General features: G+C 42.9%; 1 protein-coding gene across 1 annotated transcript in view; it reads left to right on the top strand.

The window, feature by feature from the left end:
• Nucleotides 1-1294: 1294 nt before the first annotated feature.
• LOC121572459 (phosphofurin acidic cluster sorting protein 1-like) overlaps nt 1295-24360 on the top strand; it is a 70730-nt gene continuing 47664 nt past the window's right edge. The window contains exon 1 of the mRNA XM_045222069.1: nt 1295-1748. Coding sequence (XP_045078004.1) covers nt 1594-1748 — 155 coding nt within the window. The 5' untranslated portion in view covers nt 1295-1593. The remainder of the gene's footprint in view (nt 1749-24360) is intronic.

Raw genomic sequence — 24360 nt, 5'->3', positions numbered from 1 at the left:
CTCTCTCTCTCTCTCTCTCTCTCTTTTCTCTCTCTCTCTCTCTCTCTGTCTCTCTCTCTCTCTCTCTCGTCTCTCTCTCTCTCTCTCTCTCTCTCTCTCTCTCTCTCTCTCTATCTGTATCTCTCTCTCTCTCTCTCTCTCTCTCTCTCTCTCTCTCTCTCTCTCTCTCTCTCTCTCTCTCTCTCTCTCTCTCTCTCTTGCTCATGTAAAATAATTGAAGCCTACATCTTCTTTAACCCTTCAACTTAATTCTCAATGGATATAGAAGTGAATATGAAGAAAATATTCACTTCAACTTGATTGGTCAACTAATCAATATTCAGACTTAAAGTCACCAATAAAATAATGCCTAAAATAGTCATTTAAAAAAGCACTTTGTCAGATATTCTCAAAATATAGTCTGAACATGAGTGAAAAACGGTGGAAGAACCTGGATCATTTGAAATGTAAGATATTTTTTGAGGGACATTGCACTATACACCACCTGAAAAAGCATTAATTTCAATGTAATTGAATATTAATGTTTGGACATACAAAATTACCATAATTTGTTAACATTTCACAGTCTTCAACTATGCTTACCTACCTATAAAGGCAATTGAAGCAGACCCAAAATATATATTTTTTTATATTATTGAAATTAGTAAAAAGCTAATATGGCATTGCTGGTATGAGCTTCTTTTGACTTCTCAACCACCTGGTAGAGCTCTGTTATTTCCAAAATAAACATCAAGTTGAAAAAAAACTATTGTAAATTCTTATTTGAGTTGTTAGTAATTGGAATTTAAGGTGAAAACATGTTTTCAATATGTTTTTAAAGAGACAATTAAAGGGTTATTAACAAGAAGCATACTGATCATGCATTGTGACAAAGATTTTTATTTTATTGACAAGATAGTCCATGGACTGCTCTAACAATGAAAATACATGTCCTCAAGAATGGAAGAAAGGCTAGAGGGGGCGAGATCAGGTGGGACCATTCTAGCCAATGAGAGGGCAGATACGCGTGCGAACACAGGGCACAACTCTGATATAAAGTAGTTTTTTTTTCAAAGTTGCCAAAATGCCACGTGGTCCACTTATATCAGTGCATTTGTAACAACCCAACCATTACAGAAGTTATATTCGGTCAAATAATTAGCAATATTGTTTTGTTGTTGACCAAATGCGACACTCATTGACCTCTATACAAAAATTATTCACTTCGTGGTCTTCTTTTCGTGGACAGATTTTTGGGGGAGTAAACCCTCTCGCTTCGCCTCTTCTTCTCTGATTGTGCGACTTGCCTTGGTGGAGAAATGTTCTGCTTCCTGCACCAGGCTAGAGACAAGTTGAGAGAGAGAAAGAGGGTTAGCTCGCTGTGCTCTCTGAAAGAAAGGAAATTGACGGTAATGTTACAATTTAGTACGACCAAAATAATAGTTATTCTATAGTATAGAAGATACGGATTCACTTTTGATTGCACAGACGAACATTTTTACGCGTAGCCTAGACAGGCACACGGTAGGTTTTTGCGACGAAGAGGCAGAGGGGAAAGAAGAAATACTATTATACCCCTTCGTTTGAAACCCTTTAAGCTAACCTACCTCCAGGATGTCGGAGCGAGGAGGGCTCCCGCGGACTGGAGGTGCCCCCTCCCCGCACTTGCAACCCTCCAAACCGGTCACGATCACCTCGAATCGCCCTGTCCACATGAACCTATACGCCACCTGGGAAGTGGACCGCTCTTCACCAAGCTGTGTGCCGAGGTAAGAGCTTTCGAGGAAGGGAAATAACGTTAGTTCTGTCGGTTGGTTCTTCTTATCTGGTTTTTGTTCGTTAAGACAAATAAGTACTGTTTGCAGACCATTTAAAGACGGACCCTATGGTTTTTACGGGTCATACTTTGGTTTTAGTACCAAAACGCTCTTAAATTCTCTAACCTAACTGTGGCAGACATAAAAGACAGTGTTTGCATTGTTTTTAGGTGTCTGGGTAAATAGCATAATAAGACATTGTCAACCTGCAATAACCTTTATTGTTGTCTACCTGGTCAGCCCAGACACGTAGCCTATAGGCTAGTCTACAACATTATAATACAGAATCATCTTCTGTATCGTTCTTGTACACGTACCCCTCACTATAGACACAGGATACTATGATTCCGATAGAGCATTGTATCTCTCGGTCGGTCGTGGTATTTTGGGGGAGACCCATCATATCAAATGCACCACTGGCCATTCAGATGGTGGCATACAGAAACCAGTTGTTTGTTCCTCGACAGAACAGACTGTCTGGGTGTATTTCCCCATAGCTCAAGGCTCCACCATTTGATTTCGATTAAAATGTTGCCAGTGGTTTTAGCAACGTTCTACAGTCATTAGCCTATCAATTGATAAGGTAGATTTTGCTGTAATCGAAGTCCTATTTTTGGGGGTTAACTGGAAGGGAGTGTATTGATCCAATGTAATGGAGCAGTAGGAAGAGATACCAGGATAGCACACACCTGACATCCATCTATGGTCATTCTGAACAAAGGCTCTCAAGATCCCTCTTTGTGTGTGTGTGTGTGTGTGTGTGTGTGTGTATGTGTGTGTCAGTGCCAGTGGTTTAGAGGCCTCTTTATTGTTCTATTTCACATTCCCCCTTTCTCTGCTGTATTATAATATACTGTATGTTCATATGCTATATGACACTGTATGTAGTCATTGGTATGTGTCTATGCTATGTTTATATACAGTGCATTCAGAAAGTATTTAGACCCCTTGACTTTTTCCACATTTTGTTACGTTCAGCCTTATTCTAAAATTGATTAATTGTTCCCCACCCCAATCTACACACAATACCCCATAATGACAAAGTGAAAACAGTTTTTGAGAATATTTTGCAAATGTATTAAAAATAAAAAATAGAAATACCTTAAGTATTCAGACCCTTTGTTATGAGACTCGAAATTGAGCTCAAGTGCATCCTGTTTCCATTGATCATCCTTGAGATGTTTTTACAACTTGATTGGAGTCCACCTGTGGTAAATTCAATTGATTGGACATGATTTGGAATGGCACACAATTGTCTATAAAAGGTCCCACAGTTGACAGTGCATGTCAGAGCAAAAACCAAACCATGAGTTCGAAGGAATTGTCTGTAGAGCTCCGAGACAGGATTCTGTCGAGGCACAGATCTGAGGAAGGGTACCAAAAAACTTCTGCAGCATTGAAGGTCCCCAAGAACACAGGGGCCTCCATCATTCTTAAATGGTAGAAGTTTGGAACCACCAAGACTCTTCCTAGAGCTGGCCACCCGGCCAAACTGAGCAATCAGGGGAGAAGGGCCTAGGTCAGGGAGGTGACCAAGAACCCGATGGTCATTCTAACAGAGCTCCGGAGTTCCTCTGTGGAAATGGGAGAACCTTCCAGAAGGACAACCATCTCTGCAGCACTCCACTAATCAGGCTTTTATGGTAGAGTCTCTGAATGTCCTTGAGTGGCCCAGCCAGAGCCCGGATTTGAACCGATCTAACATCTCTGGAGAGACCTGAAAATAGCTTTGCAGCGACGCTCCCCATCCAACCTGACAGAGTTTGAGAGGATTTGCAAAGAAGAATGGGAGAAACTCCCCAAATACAGGTGTGCCAAGCTTGTAGCATCATACCCAAGAAGACTCAAGGCTGTAATCGCTGCCAAAGGTGCTTCAACAAAGTACTGAGTTAAGGGTCTGAAACCTGTTTTTGCTTTGTCAATACCGGGTATTGTGTGTAGATTGATGAGGGGGAAAAAACAATTTAATCAATTTTAGAATAAGGCTGTAACGTAAAAAATTTTGGAAAAGGTCAAGGGGTCTGAATACTTTCAGAATGCACTGTATACCTTCCCCCCCTTCCAAATGGCGATAGATACCTCCAGCAGTATTTCAGTACTATATTAATGCAACATTCACCTATAGAAGTGTCATAGTAAACGGGTGTAGTGCTGCTGGAGCGCGGAGGAGCGGCGCTCCCTCACTTTTTTCAATTTGATTCGAGAATACACTGAGCTGTAAAACTATTTCTGGAAAATGTATTCTAATAAATTATATTTAATTACCACAAAAAGTCAAAGAAAAATTATGACAAACCAAATAAATATGTATAGCAGCCTAGAGGTAGATAAATGGTGGTTTCTTCCCTGTCTTCTCTCCGGTGGTGGCAAGAATGATAAATAACTATTAGGCTACCTGTGTGCACTGCGGAGGCCCATCAGAGTCGTGACCACTTTGGCCAATCAGAACGTTGAATTTGGCCTTAAGGATGTTCATAAAACTCCACGGACCCCTCTTGCACAGTGGAACCCAGAACGATATGTGACCACTTGGTTACGGCGACGCCGTTTTGCTGAGGACACCTAAAATGCCCCTGTGATGGTTTATGTTCACTACTTGGTCAATTGATTTGATAGCATTTTTAATCTATGCAAATACATTCTATGAATTGATAGTTCACTTCTCTGTTTTCTTTTATTCTGTAATAAGGTACAGTGGGGAGAACAAGTATTTGATACACTGCCGATTTTGCAGGTTTTCCTACTTACAAAGCATGAAGAGGTCTGTAATTTTTATCATAGGGACACTTCAACTGTGAGAGACGGAATCTAAAACAAAAATCCAGAAAATCACATTGTATGATTTTTAAGTAATTAATTTGCATTTTATTGCATGGCATAAGTATTTGATACATCAGAAAAGCAGAACTTAATATTTGGTACAGAAACCTTTGTTTGCAATTACAGAGATCATACTTTTCCCGTAGGTCTTGACCAGGTTTGCACACACTGCAGCAGGGATTTTGGCCCACTCCTCCATACAGACCTTCTCCAGATCCTTCAGGTTTCGGGGCTGTCGCTGGGCAATACGGACATTCAGCTCCCTCCAAAGATTTTCTATTGGGTTCAGGTCTGGAGACTAGCTAGGCCACTCCAGGTCCTTGAGATGCTTCTTACGGAGCCACTCCTTAGTTGCCCTGGCTGTGTGTTTCGGGTCGTTGTCATGCTGGAACACCCAGCCACGACCCATCTTCAATGCTCTTACTGAGGGAAGGAGGTTGTTGGCCAAGATCTCGCGATACATGGCCCCATCCATCCTCCCCTCAATACGATGCAGTCGTCCTGTCCCCTTTGCAGAAAAGCATCCCCAAAGAATGATGTTTCCACCTCCATGCTTCACGGTTGGGATGGTGTTCTTGGGGTTGTACTCATCCTTCTTCTTCCTCCAAACACGGCGAGTGGAGTTTAGACCAAAAAGCTCTATTTTTGTCTCATCAGACCACATGACCTTCTCCCATTCCTCCTCTGGATCATCCAGATGGTCATTGGCAAACTTCAGACGGGCCTGGACACGCGCTGGCTTGAGCAGGGGGACCTTGCGTGCGCTGCAGGATTTTAATCCATGATGGCGTAGTGTGTTACTAATGGTTTTCTTTGAGACTGTGGTCCCAGCTCTCTTCAGGTCATTGACCAGGTCCTGCTGTGTAGTTCTGGGCTGATCCCTCACCTTCCTCATGATCATTGATGCCCCACGAGGTGAGATCTTGCATGGAGCCCCAGACCGAGGGTGATTGACCGTCATCTTGAACTTCTTCCATTTTCTAATAATTGCGCCAACAGTTGTTGCCTTCTCACCAAGCTGCTTGCCTATTGTCCTGTAGCCCATCCCAGCCTTGTGCAGGTCTACAATTTTATCCCTGATGTCCTTACACAGCTCTCTGGTCTTGGCCATTGTGGAGAGGTTGGAGTCTGTTTGATTGAGTGTGTGGACAGGTGTCTTTTATACAGGTAATGAGTTCAAACAGGTGCAGTTAATACAGGTAATGAGTGGAGAACAGGAGGGCTTCTTAAAGAAAAACGAACAGGTCTGTGAGAGCCGGAATTCTTACTGGTTGGTAGGTGATCAAATACTTATGTCATGCAATAACATGCAAATGAATTACTTAAAAATCATACAATGTGATTTTCTGGATTTTTGTTTTAGATTCCGTCTCTCACAGTTGAACTGTACCTATGATAAAAATTACAGACCTCTACATGCTTTGTAAGTAGGAAAACCTGCAAAATCGGCAGTGTATCAAATACTTGTTCTCCCCACTGTATATTGGAACCATGTGTTCAAGCTAATCAAATCAAAGCTTATTTATGATACAGCATGTTAGCTACAGTGGGGAAAAAAGTATTTAGTCAGCCACCAATTGTGCAAGTTCTCCCACTTAAAAAGATGAGAGAGGCCTGTCATTTTCATAATAGATACACGTCAACTATGACAGACAAAATGAGAAAGAAAATCCAGAAAATCACATTGTAGGATTTTTAATGAATTGATTTGCAAATTATGGTGGAAAATAAGTATTTGGTCACCTACAAACAAGCAAGATTTCTGGCTCTCACAGACCTGTAACTTCTTCTTTAAGAGGCTCCTCTGTCCTCCACTCATTACCTGTATTAATGGCACCTGTTTGAACTTGTTATCAGTATAAAAGACACCTGTCCACAACCTCAAACAGTCACACTCCAAACTCCACTATGGCCAAGACCAAAGAGCTGTCAAAGGACACCAGAAACAACATTGTAGACCTGCACCAGGCTGGGAAGACTGAATCTGCAATAGGTAAGCAGCTTGGTTTGAAGAAATCAACTGTGGGAGCAATTATTAGGAAATGGAAGACATACAAGACAACTGATAATCTCCCTCGATCTGGGGCTCCATGCAAGATCTCACCCCGTGGGGTCAAAATGATCACAAGAACGGTGAGCAAAAATCCCAGAACCACACGGGGGGACCTAGTGAATGACCTGCAGAGAGCTGGGACCAAAGTAACAAAGCCTACCATCAGTAACACACTACGCCGCCAGGGACTCAAATCCTGCAGTGCCAGACGTGTCCCCCTGCTTAAGCCAGTACATGTCCAGGCCCGTCTGAAGTTTGCTAGAGTGCATTTGGATGATCCAGAAGAGGATTGGGAGAATGTCATATGGTCAGATGAAACCAAAATATAACTTTTTGGTAAAAACTCAACTCGTCGTTTGGAGGACAAAGAATGCTGAGTTGCATCCAAAGAACACCATACCTAATGTGAAGCATGGGGGTGGAAACATCATGCTTTGGGGCTGTTTTTCTGCAAAGGGACCAGGACGACTGATCCGTTAAAGGAAAGAATGAATGGGGCCATGTATCGTGAGATTTTGAGTGAAAACCTCCTTCCATCAGCAAGGGCATTGAAGATGAAATGTGGCTGGGTCTTTCAGCATGACAATGATCCCAAACACACCGCCCGGGCAACGAAGGAGTGGCTTCGTAAGAAGCATTTCAAGGTCCTGGAGTGGCCTAGCCAGTCTCCAGATCTCAACCCCATAGAAAATCTTTGGAGGGAGTTGAAAGTCTGTGTTGCCCAGCGACAGCCCCAAAACATCACTGCTCTAGAGGAGATCTGCATGGAGGAATGGGCCAAAATACCAGCAACAGTGTGTGAAAACCTTGTGAAGACCTACAGAAAACGTTTGACCTTTGTCATTGCCAACAAAGGGAATATAACAAAGTATTGAGAAACTTTTGTTATTGACCAAATACTTATTTTCCACCATAAATTGCAAATAAATTCATTAAAAATCCTACAATGTGATTTTCTGGAATTTTTTTCCTCATTTTGTCTGTCATAGTTGACGTGTACCTATGATGAAAATGACAGGCCTCTCTCATCTTTTTAAGTGGGAGAACTTGCACAATTGGTGGCTGACTAAATACTTTTTCCCCCCACTGTATTCAATGCAATGAAATGCCTACTCGCAATAAAGCTCTCCTCGCAAACAGTGCAATGAAATTAAGCTATATGTATTTGTATTTACATTAGGCTATAGACTACAAACAGCTATACCACGTAGTCGTAGGCCTATTATGCTATAGGCCTACTGCAAATGATTGTTGTTTGTTACTGAACTGTCCGAATGGCAGAGCTATCCATCAACTATCCTTTATCACCACAAGTTGGTTCAACGTCTTTAATTAACATCAATGCGCGATCCTGGCGCTGTCATTTCAGCACTGTCACTTAAAATGTCCTTTCAGTCCTTTAGATTAAAATGACATTTCATCAAGATCTGTTGCCTACGCCTATAATAGTCATATTCATCACTTATTATTATTATTATTATTATCATTATTACAAATAGAAGATTATCCTTCTCACGATGGTGCTTGTTTAGTAAACTTGGATCAAAGAATCAATGTCTTGCAAGATCACATAATGATTCATTTGCATGTTACATAACAGAACCGAATATAATACCATAGCATAGTAGGGCTATAACGTTACTGCTACACTAAAAACACATCCTCATTTCTAATGAGATTTTAGGATGGTTAGCTGAAGCCGAATAGTCAAAGATATATGCAACATAGATGCTTTGATTGAAACAAAATACAAGAAAGGCTAACACCATCTGTCTAATACACTCACGAAACAGTAATTCAAGATGATCTAAATGCATATTTCCATGAAACTGATTGAGATCAATCAAATAATCGGCAAATTGATGCAGTTTGGATGTTTCACCGGTAAAACATGAAGAATTATCATTCACGATTGACAGTGATTTGGAGGATGCATTTTTTAATGGATATTCTATAGTGATAATTAAATTGGCTTAATATGTTGGTACACACTTTACATTTTTCTTTTCGCCCTCTCACCTAAAAAGATTGCACTACTACCACTGATAGTAAATTAATTACCATATAATAATATCATTAATAATAATAATCATATCATAAACATACTACAGAATCACTGAATAAAGATGCCACTGTATGAGACAGGGGTGGTAAAAGCATCATATGGGCTTTAGTACTGTACTTCTTAATTCTCCTTTTCAAAAAGCTTTAGAGCTTGGCTGGTTTAGTACTAAAGCCTTTGAGTGTGTTTTGACGCCTGCTTTTTAGTATTTTTGTCAGCCTTTGGGTGTGTTTTGACACATAGTTTTGTCAAGTGCTTTTTTGGGGTAAGTAAGTAGATGAGTTGTGCTCTAAAATATATTGTCTGTGTCCTGTACTCACTTCACTGGACTCAGATCTCCGTTACTTTGACGTCCTGTCTCTGATTACTAAGAATAGAAACGTCTCCATTGTTTTTAGGGGGTTTGTTGACTATATTTCATATTTCAGTGCATAGTGATGTCACCTTGCTGGATCTGCACAGTTTCAGGGCTTTAGCAGAAGTCACGGTCCATCACCCCTTCTTCGATTTCACTGCAGAGAAACAGAGAACCAACCAGAATGCTGAGAAATACAGCCTTCCTTCCTTCCTTCCTTGAGGCAATCACTGATCTGACACAATGTAGATTGTTAGACTGTGTTATAGAACCCTGAGTTTCACCTGTCCAATCAGATATGTGATCACTTCAAGGAAGGAAGGAGGTGAGGATGGATTTATTTTAGAAGTATCGTACCCAGCCCTCACCTGTGTCTCAAGACGTCTTAAGACATGGTGATGGCTGGGTACGATTCGAACAGGCCCAGGGTGTCTTATCATTGTTATTGTTGCACGAAGCTGAAACGTGAACTCCCTCACTGTAGAGGTTTGTAGCTGTAACCTCTTCTTGTTCCCGTCTACCCTCAATGCTGTTGGTGTGTTGTTTACATACAGTTCCAGGGTCAGTTCTTATGGACACTTTACCGTCATTAACTATTCTGAGGGCGGGAAACTATCAGTATGCAGTAACCTACTTTCTCCAATTTACCATAGCTGTGTTCGAATACTCAGACTAACCGCACTAACCGTACTATTTGTGAGGTAACTTGAATATGTGGTATGCTTATTGGTCATAGTATGGAAAGAGTTAGTATGCCAAAAGTTCCCGGATGTCGTACTACATTTGCCAAAATATGAAGTATACAAGCAGTGGACGTATTTCCGTGCTTTTAGGGCCCATAATGCAATTCTTCAGAAAATGGGCGTGGCTTCTGAATGTTTTCAAATTTGAAGAAGATGGCGGAAAATATGCAGCCGAAGTCCGAGGAGAGCGGATACAAATTAATTGCTTTAACTAATTATGACAAAGGTTAAGAAAATGTTGAGCAATGTAATAAAGTAATGACTTTTCAAATAAGTTACGGTACACGTTATGTTGGCTGACAATGTGTTGGCTACGCTATCCTTACGAACCGCATAGCATATCATTACAGCAGTAGGTACCGGTATGTTAGCTAGCTACCTCGTTAGTTAATACATCGAAGTTGCCAGTATATTAACTATATGCTATCTAACTACCCAACGTTTATTGACTTCATTATTCACGTCATTCTTAGCTAAGTGGGATAGTCGTTGTGCGTTCTCAATAAACATAAATTCGCTCTGGCTATCTACTCTATCTACTACTTTCAGAGCACTCTCGTCTGAGTGTGCCAGAGCACAGAATAACTGATTAATTTACGAATGCTCAACACCCATTGAATGTGGCCGGTGTCAGGAAACGTTGGCAAAAAAGCATAATTAAATTGTTGCCAGCAGCACAGGTACAGTCAGCAACGCTCTGGTTAACATGAAAACAGCCTAACCAGCTCTGCTAGGGCGAGTGTGCTTGACTGCAGTTGTGAGGTCAGAACGCATGGATCAACCCTACTCCTCGGCCAGTGTGCGCTCTGAACGCTCAGAGAGGGGAAACGCTCAGAATTTACGAATGGACAATCTGACAATGCTCTGAATTTACGAATGCTCAGAGCTCACTCTGGCACTCCAGATTGAATTTACGAACACACCTGAAGTCGTAAAATGTCTAGCTAGTAATTTGTTATGCTAACAAGCTAGCAAGAGGTTGCATAGCAACAGCATCAATTTCCGGTAGACCGGCGTAGTGCTAGCATGCTCAACTGAAAGGATACCGTTTGTTTACAGTATACTAAAATGAACTAATAGTATATAGTATGTAGTATATACTCATTAAGTATGTAGTATACAGTATGTTAGTATGGGTATTCGAACACAACCCATGTTTCTGCAGCGTTGTCATCACCACCAGCGCTTGTCACCAACCATCTCATTCTCACAGCTTTTTCGCTTCATTGACTTTCTTATGTTGAAACAACATATTTTTTTATCCCAAGCTAAATAATCCCAGTGACACAAGCAGGCTACCCGTCTTTGGGTCTTTAAAAAGTGTCTTTAAAAGCACTATGCAGTGCATTTGGAATTTTTCCATATTTTGTTACGTTACAGCCTTATTCTAAAATTTATTAAATACATAAAAAATCCTCATCAATCTACACATAATACCCCATAGTGACAAAGCAAAAACAGGTTTTTATAAATTTTTGCAAATTTATATAAACCCCCCTCCGAAATATCACCTTTACATAACTATTCAGACCCTTTACTCAGTTTGAAGCACCTTTGGCAGCGATTACAGCTTAGAGTCTTCTTGGATATGACGCTACAAGCTTGGCACACCTGTATTTGAGGAGTTTCTCCCATTCATCTCTGCAGATCCTCTCAAGCCCTGTCAGGTTGGATGGGGATCATTGCTGCACAGCTATTTTCAGGTCTCTCCAGAAATGTTATATCGGGTTCAATTGGTGGCTCTGGCTGGGCCACTCAAGGACATTCAGAGACTTGTCCGAAGCCACTCCTGCGTTGTCTTGGCTGTGTGCTTGGGGTCGTTGTCCTGTTGGAAGGTGAACCTTCGCCCCAGTCTGAGGTCCTGAGCGCTCTGGGGCAGGTTTTCATCAAGAATCTCTCTGTACTTTTCTCCGTTCATCTTGCCCTCCATCCTGACTAGTCTCCCAGTCCCTGTCACTGAAAAACATCCCCACAGCATGACGCTGCCACCACCATGCTTCACCGTAGGGATGGTGCCAGGTTTCCTCCAGACGTGATGCTTGGCATTCAGGCCAAAGAGTTCAATCTTGTTTCTCATGGTCTGAGAGTCCTTTAGGTGCCTTTTGGCAAGCTCCAAGTGGACTGTCATGTGCCTTTTACTGAGGCGTGGCTTCCGTCTGGCCACTCTACCATAAAGGCCTGATTGGTGGAGTGCTGCAGAGATGGTTGTCCTTCTGGAAGGTTCTCCCATCTCCACAGAGGAACTCTGGAGCTCTGTCAGAGTGACCATCGGGTTCTTGGTCACCTCCCTGACCAAGGCACTTCTCCCCCGATTATTTTTTAAACTTTTTACCCCATTTTCTCCCCAATTTCGTGATATCCAGTTGGTAGTTATAGTCTTGTCCCATCGCTGCAACTCCCGTACGGACTCGGAAGAGAAGAAGGTCGAGAGCCATGCGTCCTCCGAAACACAACCCTGCCAAGCCGCACTGCTTCTTGACACACTGCTCGCTTAACCCGGAATCCAGCCAAACCCTCCCCTAACCCGAACGACGCTGGGTCCATTGTGCGTATCGTCATGGGTCTCCCGGTTGCGGCCGGCTGCGACCCAGCCCGGGATCGAAGACCGCTGCGTCACTCGAGTGATACAGTAACCTTGTCCGAGCCAGAACAGCCCATAGGGCGGAGCTTATCTCCTGTTTCTGTAGCGTGAGGCAGCTTGATGTACAAGTACACCCCCTGGACAGGACGCTGGTCTATCGCAGTGATATGCACCTCCCTAATGCCCACACCTGAGCTGTGTCAATGAGAAATACTAGCTATGAATGAAGGAAGAAAGCCCACAGATTATATGCTGTATTCTGCGCTCTTGTGCTTTAATCAATCTGCTCCACAATAAGGTGTCACACTGCTACACTATACCACATAGTCAGTCCTTGTCTAACCTGCCCTCGCCCCACGCACACACACACACACACACACAGCCGATTTAAGAAGGACTGGCACACGGATCAGGGCAGTGCTCACTCTTCTGCTCAGTTGAATGGCCAAGAGGTCTGAAGTTTCCCTTCGCGCACCACTGCAAGGAGAAGTGATTGCAGACAGAGCGAGGGAGAGCGGGATGGAGGGACCCCATTCTCTACCCTTCTCTCACTGTCTACACTTCTTCTCGAAGTGTGCACTCGTTCACTCCTCCTCATGGATGTAAAATGAATGGACCGGTGTAAGAAACTCCCTAGCCCCTGCTTACACCAATTCAATATGTTTTAAGTACATATGTGAGGGGTAGTGAACAAGTGTACACTCCTAGGATAGAGAACGGGACCGTATCTCTACTCTCTGCCCTCTGGCTCTAGAGAAGAGTAGTCATGTGATAGGAGACTGTCTGGGTGACTTTGTTGAATGTGGATCGTAATGCTGCTGTATGCTGAGATGTAGGCATGTCAATATAGGGTGTTTTGGGGCGGATCACTTCTGTTCTTGTCCTCACCAGAGCCGTGTGTGTGTTCGTTCACACAGTTCATTGCTCCTGACAGCAATCTCATAGCTGTGGAATCCTATCCTCCCATCTGGCAGAGGGCCACCATTGGGATGTATGGAGTGTATTACAGTGTGTGTGTGGAAAGAGGATAGCCACTGACACTGTGAAATACACTGAGTGTACAAAACATTAGGAACACCTTCCTAATATTGAGTTGCACCCCCCCCTTTTCTATCAGAACAGCTTCAATTCATCAGGGCATGAACTCTACAAGGTGTCAAAAGCATTCCACAAGGATGCTGGCCATGTTGACTCCAATGCTTCCCACAGTTGTGTCAAGTTGGCTGGATGTCCTTTGGGTGGTGGACCATTCTTGATACACACGGGAAACTGTTGAGTGTGAAAAACCCAGCAGCGTTGCAGTTCTTGACACACTCAAACTGGTGCACCTGACACTTACATTTTTTGTCTTGCCCACTCACCTTCTGAATGGCACACGTACACAATCCATGTCTCAATTGTGTCAAGGCTTAAAAATCCTTCTTTAACCTGTCTCCTCCCCTTCGTCTACACCAGGGGTTCCCAAACTCTGTCCTCGGGACCCCAAGGGGTGCACGTTTTCATTTTTGCCCTATCACTACACAGCTGATTCTAATAATCAACTAATCATCAAGCTTTGATAATTTGAATCAGCTGTGTAGTGTTAGGGCAAAAACCAAAACGTCCACCCCTTGGGGTCCCGAGGACAAAGTTTGGGAAACGCTGATCTACACTGATTGAAGTGGATTTAACAGGTGACATCAATAAGGGATCATAGCTTTCACCTGGATTCACCTGGTCAGTCTATGTCATGGAAAGACCAGGTGTTCCTAATGTTTTGTACACTCAGTGTATGGTCTGGTGATGGGATCCAATATGATCCACACTATGCTATAGTTACAGTCTCACACAGTTACAGTACATAAAACAGTAAGTCCAGCATGATAGATTGTCATTACTAACTTTGTGATTCACAGTCACATTGATACACCGTGATACAGTCAGAAGGGTCACATACTGTTATAAAATACCGCAGGGACCCTGCAGGGATCATCAACTAGATTCAGCCGCAGGCCGATTTTTTGATTGAGCGGATGGTCGGGGGGCCGGAACAGGAGAGGGAGAGAGGGAGAGATTCCATCCATATTATAACAGACCGTTCACTGTAATGTAATAGTGTATTAATAATGCACTATAATGCTTACAAACTGTTGTACTCTGATGCACTGACACATGGATAGTGGATAGGCTTTTAGCGTTTTTGAAAACCTGTAACTGCCATTTCCTGCAATCTAGAGCAAAAACATTGTCCAGAATGCTCTTATATGATAATAAATAAAGTAAAACATTTGTATTCTTTTTGATACGTTGTGATGCTGATGGGGTTTGACCTTGACACAGTGGGATACTGACACACTAAGTAGCAGTGACACTCTGAAGAAGACACACTGTGACACTGACACTGTCTGAGGGGACTGAGTTGTTACACTAACTTTCAAGCATGATATACAGTACACACACACACACACACACACACACACACACAGTGCAGCTCTAAACAGGATTAGACTTGTGCTCTGGACATTCATCTCTAATCGCTTTAATGAAGGGCCAGAATCTCTCTCTCTCTCTCTCTCTGTCTCTCTCTTTCTCTCTCCCTCCTCCCCTTATCTCTGTACCACACATGGAGTCACATGGTGTCTCCAGAACAAGGGGTGAGGGAGCAAGGTGCTGGGTTGGATAACCGGGCGCTAACAAAGTGCACACGAGAGCGCCACTTAGCAAAGTTGTGAAGTCCGATAAGTTCTATGACGTAGTAAGCTTTTGTGCAACCGCTGCAAATGTTCTAACTTCAATTTAGTGAGAAACACGTCCAACACTTACTGAGGGGTATGCATGCATGCACGCACGTGTGCTTGTGTGTGTTTATAGGGGGTGGGTGAGAGGAGATTGAATCAGTGAGATGGGTGGGGCTTGTCCTTGGCGAGAGAGCGAGAATTCTTCAATCAGCCATTTTTTTTTACCCATCCGTCCCTGTGTGTGCGTGTGTGTGCATGTCTGTGTCTGATCATGTCTACGGAGAGAGAGAATGCTCCTATTGACCTTGCTAATGTCTGTTCATTCACAGAGTTAACATCTACGAGTGAAGAACTGAAGGACCTACAATCCATGTCTTCTACAATGTAATACAGTACCATTGTAGAATAATAGTGAAGACATCAAAACTATGAAATAACACATATGGAATCATGTAGCAACCAAAAAAGTGTTAAATAAATCAAAATATATTTTATATTTGAGATTCTTTAAAGTAGCCACCCTTTGCCTTGATGCCAGCTTTGCACACTCTTAGCATTCTCTCAACCAGCTTCATGAGGTAGTCACCTGGAATTAACAGGTGTGCCTTGTTAAAAGTTCATTTGTGGAATTTCTTTCCTTCTTAATGAGTTTGAGCCAATCAGTTGTGTAGTGACAAGGTAGGGGTGGTATACAGAAGAGAACCCTATTTGGCAAGAACAACTCAAAGAAGCAAAGAGAAAAGACAGTCCATCATTATTTTAAGACATGAAGGTCTGTCAATCCGGAAGATTTCAAGAACTTTGTGCAGTCGCAAAAACCATCAAGCGCTATGATGAAACTGGCCCTCATGAGGACCGCCACAGGAAAGGAAGACCCAGAGTTACCTCTGCTGCAGAGGATAAGTTCAATAGAGTTAACTGCACCTCAGATTGCATTCCAAATAAATGCTTCACAGAGTTCAAGTAACAGACATCTCAACATCAACTGCTCAGAGGAGACTGTGTGAATCAGGCCTTCATGTTCAAATTGCTGCAAAGAAACCACTACTAAAGGACACCAATAAGAAGAAGAGACTTGCTTGGGCCAAGAAACATGAGTAATGGACATTAGACCGGTGGAAATCTGTCCTTTTGGTCTGATGAGTCCAAATGTAAGATTTTTGGTTCCAACCACCATGTCTTTGTGAGACGCAGAGTAGGTGAACGGAGGATTTCCGCATGTGTGGTTACCACCATGAAGCATGGAGGAGGAGGTGTGATGGTGTGGGGGTGCTTTGCTGGTGACACTGTCTGTGATTTATTTAGAATTCAAGGCAAACTTGGCTACCACAGCATTCTGCAGCGATACGCCATCCCATGTGGTTTGCGCTTAGTGGGACTATAATTTGTTTTTCAACAGGACAATGACCCAACATACCTCCAGGCTGTGTAAGGGCTATTTGACCAAGAAGGAGAGTAATGGAGTGCTGCATCAGATGACCTGGCCTCCACAGTCACCCGACCTCAACCCAATTGAGATGGTTTGGGATGAGTTGGACCGCAGAGTGAAGGAAAAGCAGCCAACAAGTGCTCAGCATATGTGGGAACTCCTTCAAGACTGTTGGAAAAGCATTCCAGGTGACTACCTCATGAAGCTGGTTGAGAGAATGCCAAGAGTGTGAAAAGCTGTCATCAAGGCAAAGGGTGGCTATTTGAAGAATCTCAAATATAAAATATTTTTTTGATTTGTTTAACACTTTTTTGGTTACTACATGATTCCATATGTGTTATTTCATAGTTTTGATGTCTTCACTATAATTCTACAGTGTAGAAAATAGTAAAAATAAAGAAAAACCCTTGAATGAGTAGGTGTGTCCAAACTTTTCACTGGCGCTGTACATATTTCACAACACTTCATCCTGCCTTTTTATGTCAGTGGTTGGAGAGAGCCAGTATGTTGTGTGTTGCCGTTGTGTGTGTTCTTACTGCAGGTGTCGGCGCATGTCACCAGGCGTCTGACTGCGCCCAACAGATTGAGCATATGCGGGGCAACGGAGGGTGGAGGAGAGGATGGAGGGAGGGGGGTTGAAGAGAGAGCGTGAGGGAGGAGGATTATTGCTGTTTCTATCTCCCTGTAGAGAAAGAGAGAGGGAGGGAGGGAAGGTTCTTTCTCTCTGTGGAGTAGTAGCTCAGAAAGCAGCACCTATTTATTCTTGCCCTGCTCTCTATCACACACACACACACACCTGCTGCTTCCACCACTGCTCTCTATCACACACACACACACACCTGCTGCTGCTGCCGCCACTGCTCTCGTTGTTATTGCCACAGGCAGCATAACACCTCTCACCACCGCTACTGCACAAGACAAAGTAGGCTACTCTGAAGCTAGTCTGTCGCTGCTTTGTCGCTTCTCGCTACGTCGCAGTCCAACCAAGGTGACATATTAAACGAGGAGTGAAGCGGTGCTACAGAATATAGTCAAACAGTTGTGGAGAAAATTGAATTGAATAACAAGGTATATAAAAGGTGTTTAGGTTAAACAAGGCATCAGTAAACATACACCCCCCCTTGGGCCAATTAGTGGCAACAATTTAAGTTCAGTTTGGAATTTCAGTTGATTACTATAGCGCCCCCCTGGAGCCAATCAGTGTAATTTTGTAAGTGCCTGATCTCTATGTCAAGATGTGTCATTCACCCACGTTTAGTCAAAATAGGGCCAGTTGTGTCTGAGATATCGTGTGTGACTCACTACCATTTCAAACTTCAGCTTGGCTATGAAGTTTGAAATGGTAATTTAAGCGTCTCTCTGCCTCTTGTCAGAGGTGCAGTTTGGACAGAGCACAGCTTGACTATGGACACTGCCTTTCACTTTATGTTTATTTTTCTTAGGAAGAATAAAAAGGGAACTGGTCAGTATCAAATGTATTTGCTTCATTCTCCTACAGTTGCTATAACATTTCTATCTTGAAGAGTTAAAGGAATAATCAAACTATCTTTTGGTATTTTTTTTCACTATTCCACTCTGCTCTTCACTAAATGTTTTTTAAAATTTAATTTCAATTTATTTATTTTTGTACTTTTTACTCCCTTTTCTCCCCAATTTCATGATTACGATCCCAGGCTGCAGTGACGCCGCAACACTGCGATGCAGTGCCTTAGGAAGTTTTGGTTGAATTGTGAAGTCAGGACATTGCATTTGAATTTCCCACCGAGATGAGAAATGGATAAGAGCACTGTCTTTAACCAGAAGTGGAGCGTATAGCCACATGTACTGTACAGACTGTAACGTCCTCCCACAGGGATTGCTCTCTCTCTTTCCATCTCTCTAACTCTATCTCGCACGCTCCATCTCTCTCTCGCTCTCTCTCTCTAGCTCCATCTCTCTCTCTCCCTCCCTCTCTGTTTTACATTGACTACCGTAGTTTCTCTACTGATGGTCTGTGAAGAGCACAGGAAGAGAAACAGAGGTTTGTCATGACCTTTCTGTTAGAATTTCTGGAGCGGAGGGAGAACCCCATAGGAAGTGCTTCTACACTGCTTTCCGATTAACTATGAGTCAGAACACACACACACACACACACACACACTCAGTCATGCATTCATATTGTGCAAAGTGCACATGAATACATATTACTTATAACCCACTTTTACCAATCTCTCGCTCTCTCCCTCACACACACACACACACACACACACACACACACACACACACTGATAGAAGCATCCAGGGGCTTTAAAAGGAATGTGCTGGCAGTTTAATGTGAGTGAGAGCTAGTTCATACACTCAGTCACAGACACATGGAAGGATGCGTGGGAGGGAGAGCGGGATAGAGGGCAGGGGAGAGAGGGAGAGAGAGCAGTGGGGAGAGAGAAAGAAAGTAGGGGAGAGGGAGAGAGAGAGAAGGAGAGAGCGTGGGGAGAGGGAGAGAGAGCAGGAGAGGGAGAGAGAGAGCAGGAGAGAGGGAGAGAGCAGGGAAGATGGAGAGGGAGAGAGAGCAGGGGAGAGGGAGAGAGAGCAGGAGAGGGGAGAGGGAGAGAGCAGGGGAGAGGGAGAGAGAGCAGGGGAGAGAGTGAGAGGAAGAGAGCAGGGAGGGAGGGAGAGAGAGAGAGAGAGCGAGGGAGAGGTGGAGAGAGAGAGAGAGTTAATATTTGTTTATTTCACTTTTGTTTATTATCTACTTCACTTGCTTTGGCAATGTTAACATACGTTTCCCATGCCAATAAGGCCCTTAAATTGAATTGAGAGGGAGAGAGCAGGGGAGAGAGCAGGGGAGAGGGAGAGAGAGCAGGAGAGAGTGAGAGGGAGAGAGAGCAGGGGAGAGGGAGAGACACTTTATGGAACACAAAGCCTTCACTATTTCATCTGCCTTTGGCCTAAAGAGCAGGAACCTGGACTTCACCAAAGACAAATCGGAAATACAGACATTGTCATCCTACAAGAAACATGGTATAGAGGAGACGGACCCACTGGTTGCCCCCTAGGTTACAGAGAGCTGGTAGTCCCATCCACCAAACAACCAGGTGTGAAACAGGGAAGGGACTCTCTCTACCTCTAATTAATCAAAACAGGAACATTTTACATTTGGCTAGAAATTCAAAAGGAAATTATCTCAACAGAGAAAAATTTCCTCCTGTGTGCTACCTATATCCCCCCACTAGAATCCCCATACTTGAATGAAGACAGCTTCTCCATCCTGGAGGGGGAAATCAATCATTTCCAGACCCAGGGACATGTACTAGTATGTGGCGACCTAAATGCCAGAACTGGACAAGAACCTGACACCCTCAGCACACAGGGGGACAAACACCTACCTGGAGGTGACAGCATTCCCTCCCCCATATGCCCCCCTAGGCACAACTACGATAACATAACCAACAAAAACGGGTCACAACTCCTGCAGCTCTGTCACACACTGTGTATGTACATAGTCAATGGTAGGCTTCGAGGGGACTCCTATGGTAGGTACACCTATAGCTCATCTCTTGGCAGTAGTACTGTAGACTACTTTATCACTGACCTCAACCCAGAGTCTCTCAGAGCATTCACAGTCAGCCCACTGACACCCCTATCAGACCACAGAAAAATCACAGTCTACTTGAACAGAGCAATACTCAGTCATGAGGCATCAAAACCAAAGGAACTGAATAATATTAAGAAATGCTAAAGATGAAAGGAAAGTAGTGTCGAAACCTACCAAAAAACTATTAGGCAACAACAAATTCAAACCCTTTTAGACAACTTCCAGGACAAAACGTTCCACTGTAATAGTGAAGGTGTCAATTTGGCAGTAGAAAACCTAAACAGTATATTTGACCTCTCAGCTTCCCTATCAAATCTAAAAATCTCTAACAGAAAACCAAAGAAAAATGGTTTGATGAAGAATGCAAAAACCTAAGAAAGAAATTGAGAAACCGATCCAACCAAAAACATAGAGACCCAGAAAACCTGAGCCTACGCCTTCACTATGGTGAATCACTAAAACAATACAGAAATACACTACGTAAAAAGAAGGAACAGCATGTCAGAAATCAGCTCAATGTAATTGAAGAATCCATAGACTCTAACCACTTCTGGGAGAATTGGAAAACACTAAACAAACAACAACACGAAGAGCTATCTATCCAAAACGGAGATGTATGGGTAAACCACTTCTCCAATCTTTTTGGCCCTATAACAAAGAACAAACAGCAAATAAATATACATGATCAAATGCAAATCTTAGAATCAACTATTAAAGACTACCAGAACCCACTGGATTCTCCATTTACATTAAATGAACTACAGGACAAAATACAAACCCTCCAACCCAAAAAGGCCTGTGGTGTTGATGGTATCCTCAATGAAACGATAAAATATACAGACCACAAATTCCAATTAGCTATACTTAAACTCTTTAACATCATCCTTAGCTCTGGCATCTTCCCCAATATTTGGAACCAAGGACTGATCACCCCAATCCACAAAAGTGGAGACAAATTTGACCCCAACAACTACCGTGGGATATGCGTCAACAGCAACCTAGGGAAAATCCTCTGCATTATCATTAACAGCAGACTAGTTCATTTCCTTAGTGAAAACAATGTACTGAGCAAATGTCAAATTGGCTTTTTACCAAATTGCCGTACGACAGACCACGTATTCACCCTGCACACCCTAATTGACAAACAAACTAACTAAAACAAAGGAAAAGTCTTCTCATGCTTTGTTGATTTCAAAAAAGCTTTTGACTCAATTTGGCTTAAGGGTCTGCTATACAAATTGATGGAAAGTGGGGTTGAAGGAAAAACATACATAAGTGTGTGGTTAAAATTGACAAAAAACATACACATTTCTTCCCACAGGGCCGTGGGGTGAGACAGGGATGCAGTTTAAGCCCCACCCTCTTCAACATATATATCAACGTATCAACATATCAATCAGCAGCACCTAGATCTTCTGCACAGATTCTGTCAGACCTGGGCCCTGACAGTAAATCTCAGTAAGACAAAAATAATGGTGTTCCAAAAAAGGTCCAGTTGCCAGGACCACAAATACAAATTCCATCTAGACACCATTGCCCTAGAGCACACAAACAACTATACATACCTCGGCCTAAACATCAGCGACACAGGTAACTTCCACAAAGCTGTGAACGATCTGAGAGACACGGCAAGAAGGGCCTTCTATGCCATCAAAAGGAACATAACATTTGACATACCAATTAGGATCTGGCTAAAAATACTTGAATCAGTTACAGAACCCATTGCCCTTTATGGTTGTGAGGTCTGGGGTCCGCTCACCAACCAAGAATTCACAAAATGGGACAAACATCAAATTGAGACTCTGCATGCAGAATTCTACAAAAATATCCTCAGTGTACAACGAAAAACACCAAATAATGCATGCAGTGCAGAATTAGGCCAACACCCGCTAATTATCAAAATCCAGAAAAGAGCTGTTACATTTTATAACCACTTAAAAGGACGCGATTCCCAAACCTTCCATAACAAAGCCATCACCTACAAACAGATTAACTTGGAGAAGAGTCCCCTAAGTAAGCTGGTCCTGGGGCTCTGTTCACAAACACAAACAGATCCCACAGAGCCCCAGGACAACAACAACAACAACAACAACACAATTAGACCCAACCAAATCATGAGAAAACAAAAAGAGAATTACTTGACACATTGGAAAGAATTAACAAAAAAACAGAGCAAACTAGAATGCTATTTGGCTCTAAACAGAGAGTACACAGTGGCAGAATACCTGACCACTGTGACTGACCCAAACTTAAGGAAAGCTTTGACTATGTACAGACTCAGTGAGCATAGCCTTGCTATTGAGAAAGGCCGCCGTAGGCAGCCCTGGCTCTCAAGAGAAGACAGGCTATGTGCACACTGCCCACAAAATTAGGTGGAAACTGAGCTGCACTTCCTAACCTCCTGCCAAATGTATGACCATATTAGAGACACATATTTCCCTCAGATTACAGAGATCCACAAAGAATTAGAAAACAAACCCAATTTTGATAAACTCCCTTATCTACTGGTTGAAAACTACAGTGTGCCATCACAGCTGCAAGATTTGTGACCTGTTGCCACACGAAAAGGGCAAACAGTGAAGAACAAACACCATTGTAAATACAACCCATATTTATGTTTATTTATTTTCCCATTTGTACTTAAACTATTTGCACATTGTTACAACACTGTACAGTGGGGAAAAAAGTATTTAGTCAGCCACCAATTGTGCAAGTTCTCCCACTTAAAAAGATGAGAGAGGCCTGTAATTTTCATCATAGGTACACGTCAACTATGACAGACAAATTGAGAAAAAAAATCCAGAAAATCACATTGTAGGATTTTTAATGAATTTATTTGCAAATTATGGTGGAAAATAAGTATTTGGTCACCTACAAACAAGCAAGATTTCTGGCTCTCACAGACCTGTAACTTCTTCTTTAAGAGGCTCCTCTGTCCTCCACTCGTTACAGTATTAATGGCACCTGTTTGAACTTGTTATCAGTATAAAAGACACCTGTCCACAACCTCAAACAGTCACACTCCAAACTCCACTATGGCCAAGACCAAAGAGCTGTCAAAGGACACCAGAAACAAAATTGTAGACCTGTACCAGGCTGGGAAGACTGAATCTGCAATAGGTAAGCAGCTTGGTTTGAAGAAATCAACTGTGGGAGCAATTATTAGGAAATGGAAGACATACAAGACCACTGATAATCTCCCTCGATCTGGGGCTCCACGCAAGATCTCACCCCGTAGGGTCAAAATGATCACAAGAACGGTGAGCAAAAATCCCAGAACCACACGGGGGACCTAGTGAATGACCTGCAGAGAGCTGGGACCAAAGTAACAAAGCCTACCATCAGTAACACACTACGCCGCCAGGGACTCAAATCCTGCAGTGCCAGACGTGTCCCCCCTGCTTAAGCCAGTACATGTCCAGGCCCGTCTGAAGTTTGCTAGAGTGCATTTGGATGATCCAGAAGAGGATTGGGAGAATGTCATATGGTCAGATGAAACCAAAATATAACTTTTTGGTAAAAACTCAACTCGTCGTGTTTGGAGGACAAAGAATGCTGAGTTGCATCCAAAGAACACCATACCTACTGTGAAGCATGGGGGTGGAAACATCATGCTTTGGGGCTGTTTTTCTGCAAAGGGACCAGGACGACTGATCCGTGTAAAGGAAAGAATGAATGGGGCCATGTATCGTGAGATTTTGAGTGAAAACCTCCTTCCATCAGCAAGGGCATTGAAGATGAAACGTGGCTGGGTCTTTCAGCATGACAATGATCCCAAACACACCGCCCAGGCAACGAAGGAGTGGCTTCGTAAGAAGCATTTCAAGGTCCTGGAGTGGCCTAGCCAGTCTCCAGATTTCAACCCCATAGAAAATCTTTGGAGGGAGTTGAAAGTCCGTGTTGCCCAGCGACAGCCCCAAAACATCACTGCTCTAGAGGAGATCTGCATGGAGGAATGGGCCAAAATACCAGCAACAGTGTGTGAAAACCTTGTGAAGACTTACAGAAAACGTTTGACCTGTGTCATTGCCAACAAAGGGTATATAACAAAGTATTGAGAAACTTTTGTTATTGACCAAATACTTATTTTCCACCATAATTTGCAAAGAATTCATAAAAAATCCTACAATGTGATTTTCTGGATTTTTTTCCTCATTTTGTCTGTCATATTTGACGTGTACCTATGATGAAAATGACAGGCCTCTCTCATCTTATTAAGTGGGAGAACTT

This window comes from Coregonus clupeaformis, chromosome 8 (genome assembly GCF_020615455.1).
Source record: "Coregonus clupeaformis isolate EN_2021a chromosome 8, ASM2061545v1, whole genome shotgun sequence".
NCBI lineage: Eukaryota > Metazoa > Chordata > Actinopteri > Salmoniformes > Salmonidae > Coregonus > Coregonus clupeaformis.
Note: the sequence above shows the minus strand (reverse complement) of the source record. Positions and strands in the feature narration are given on the sequence as shown.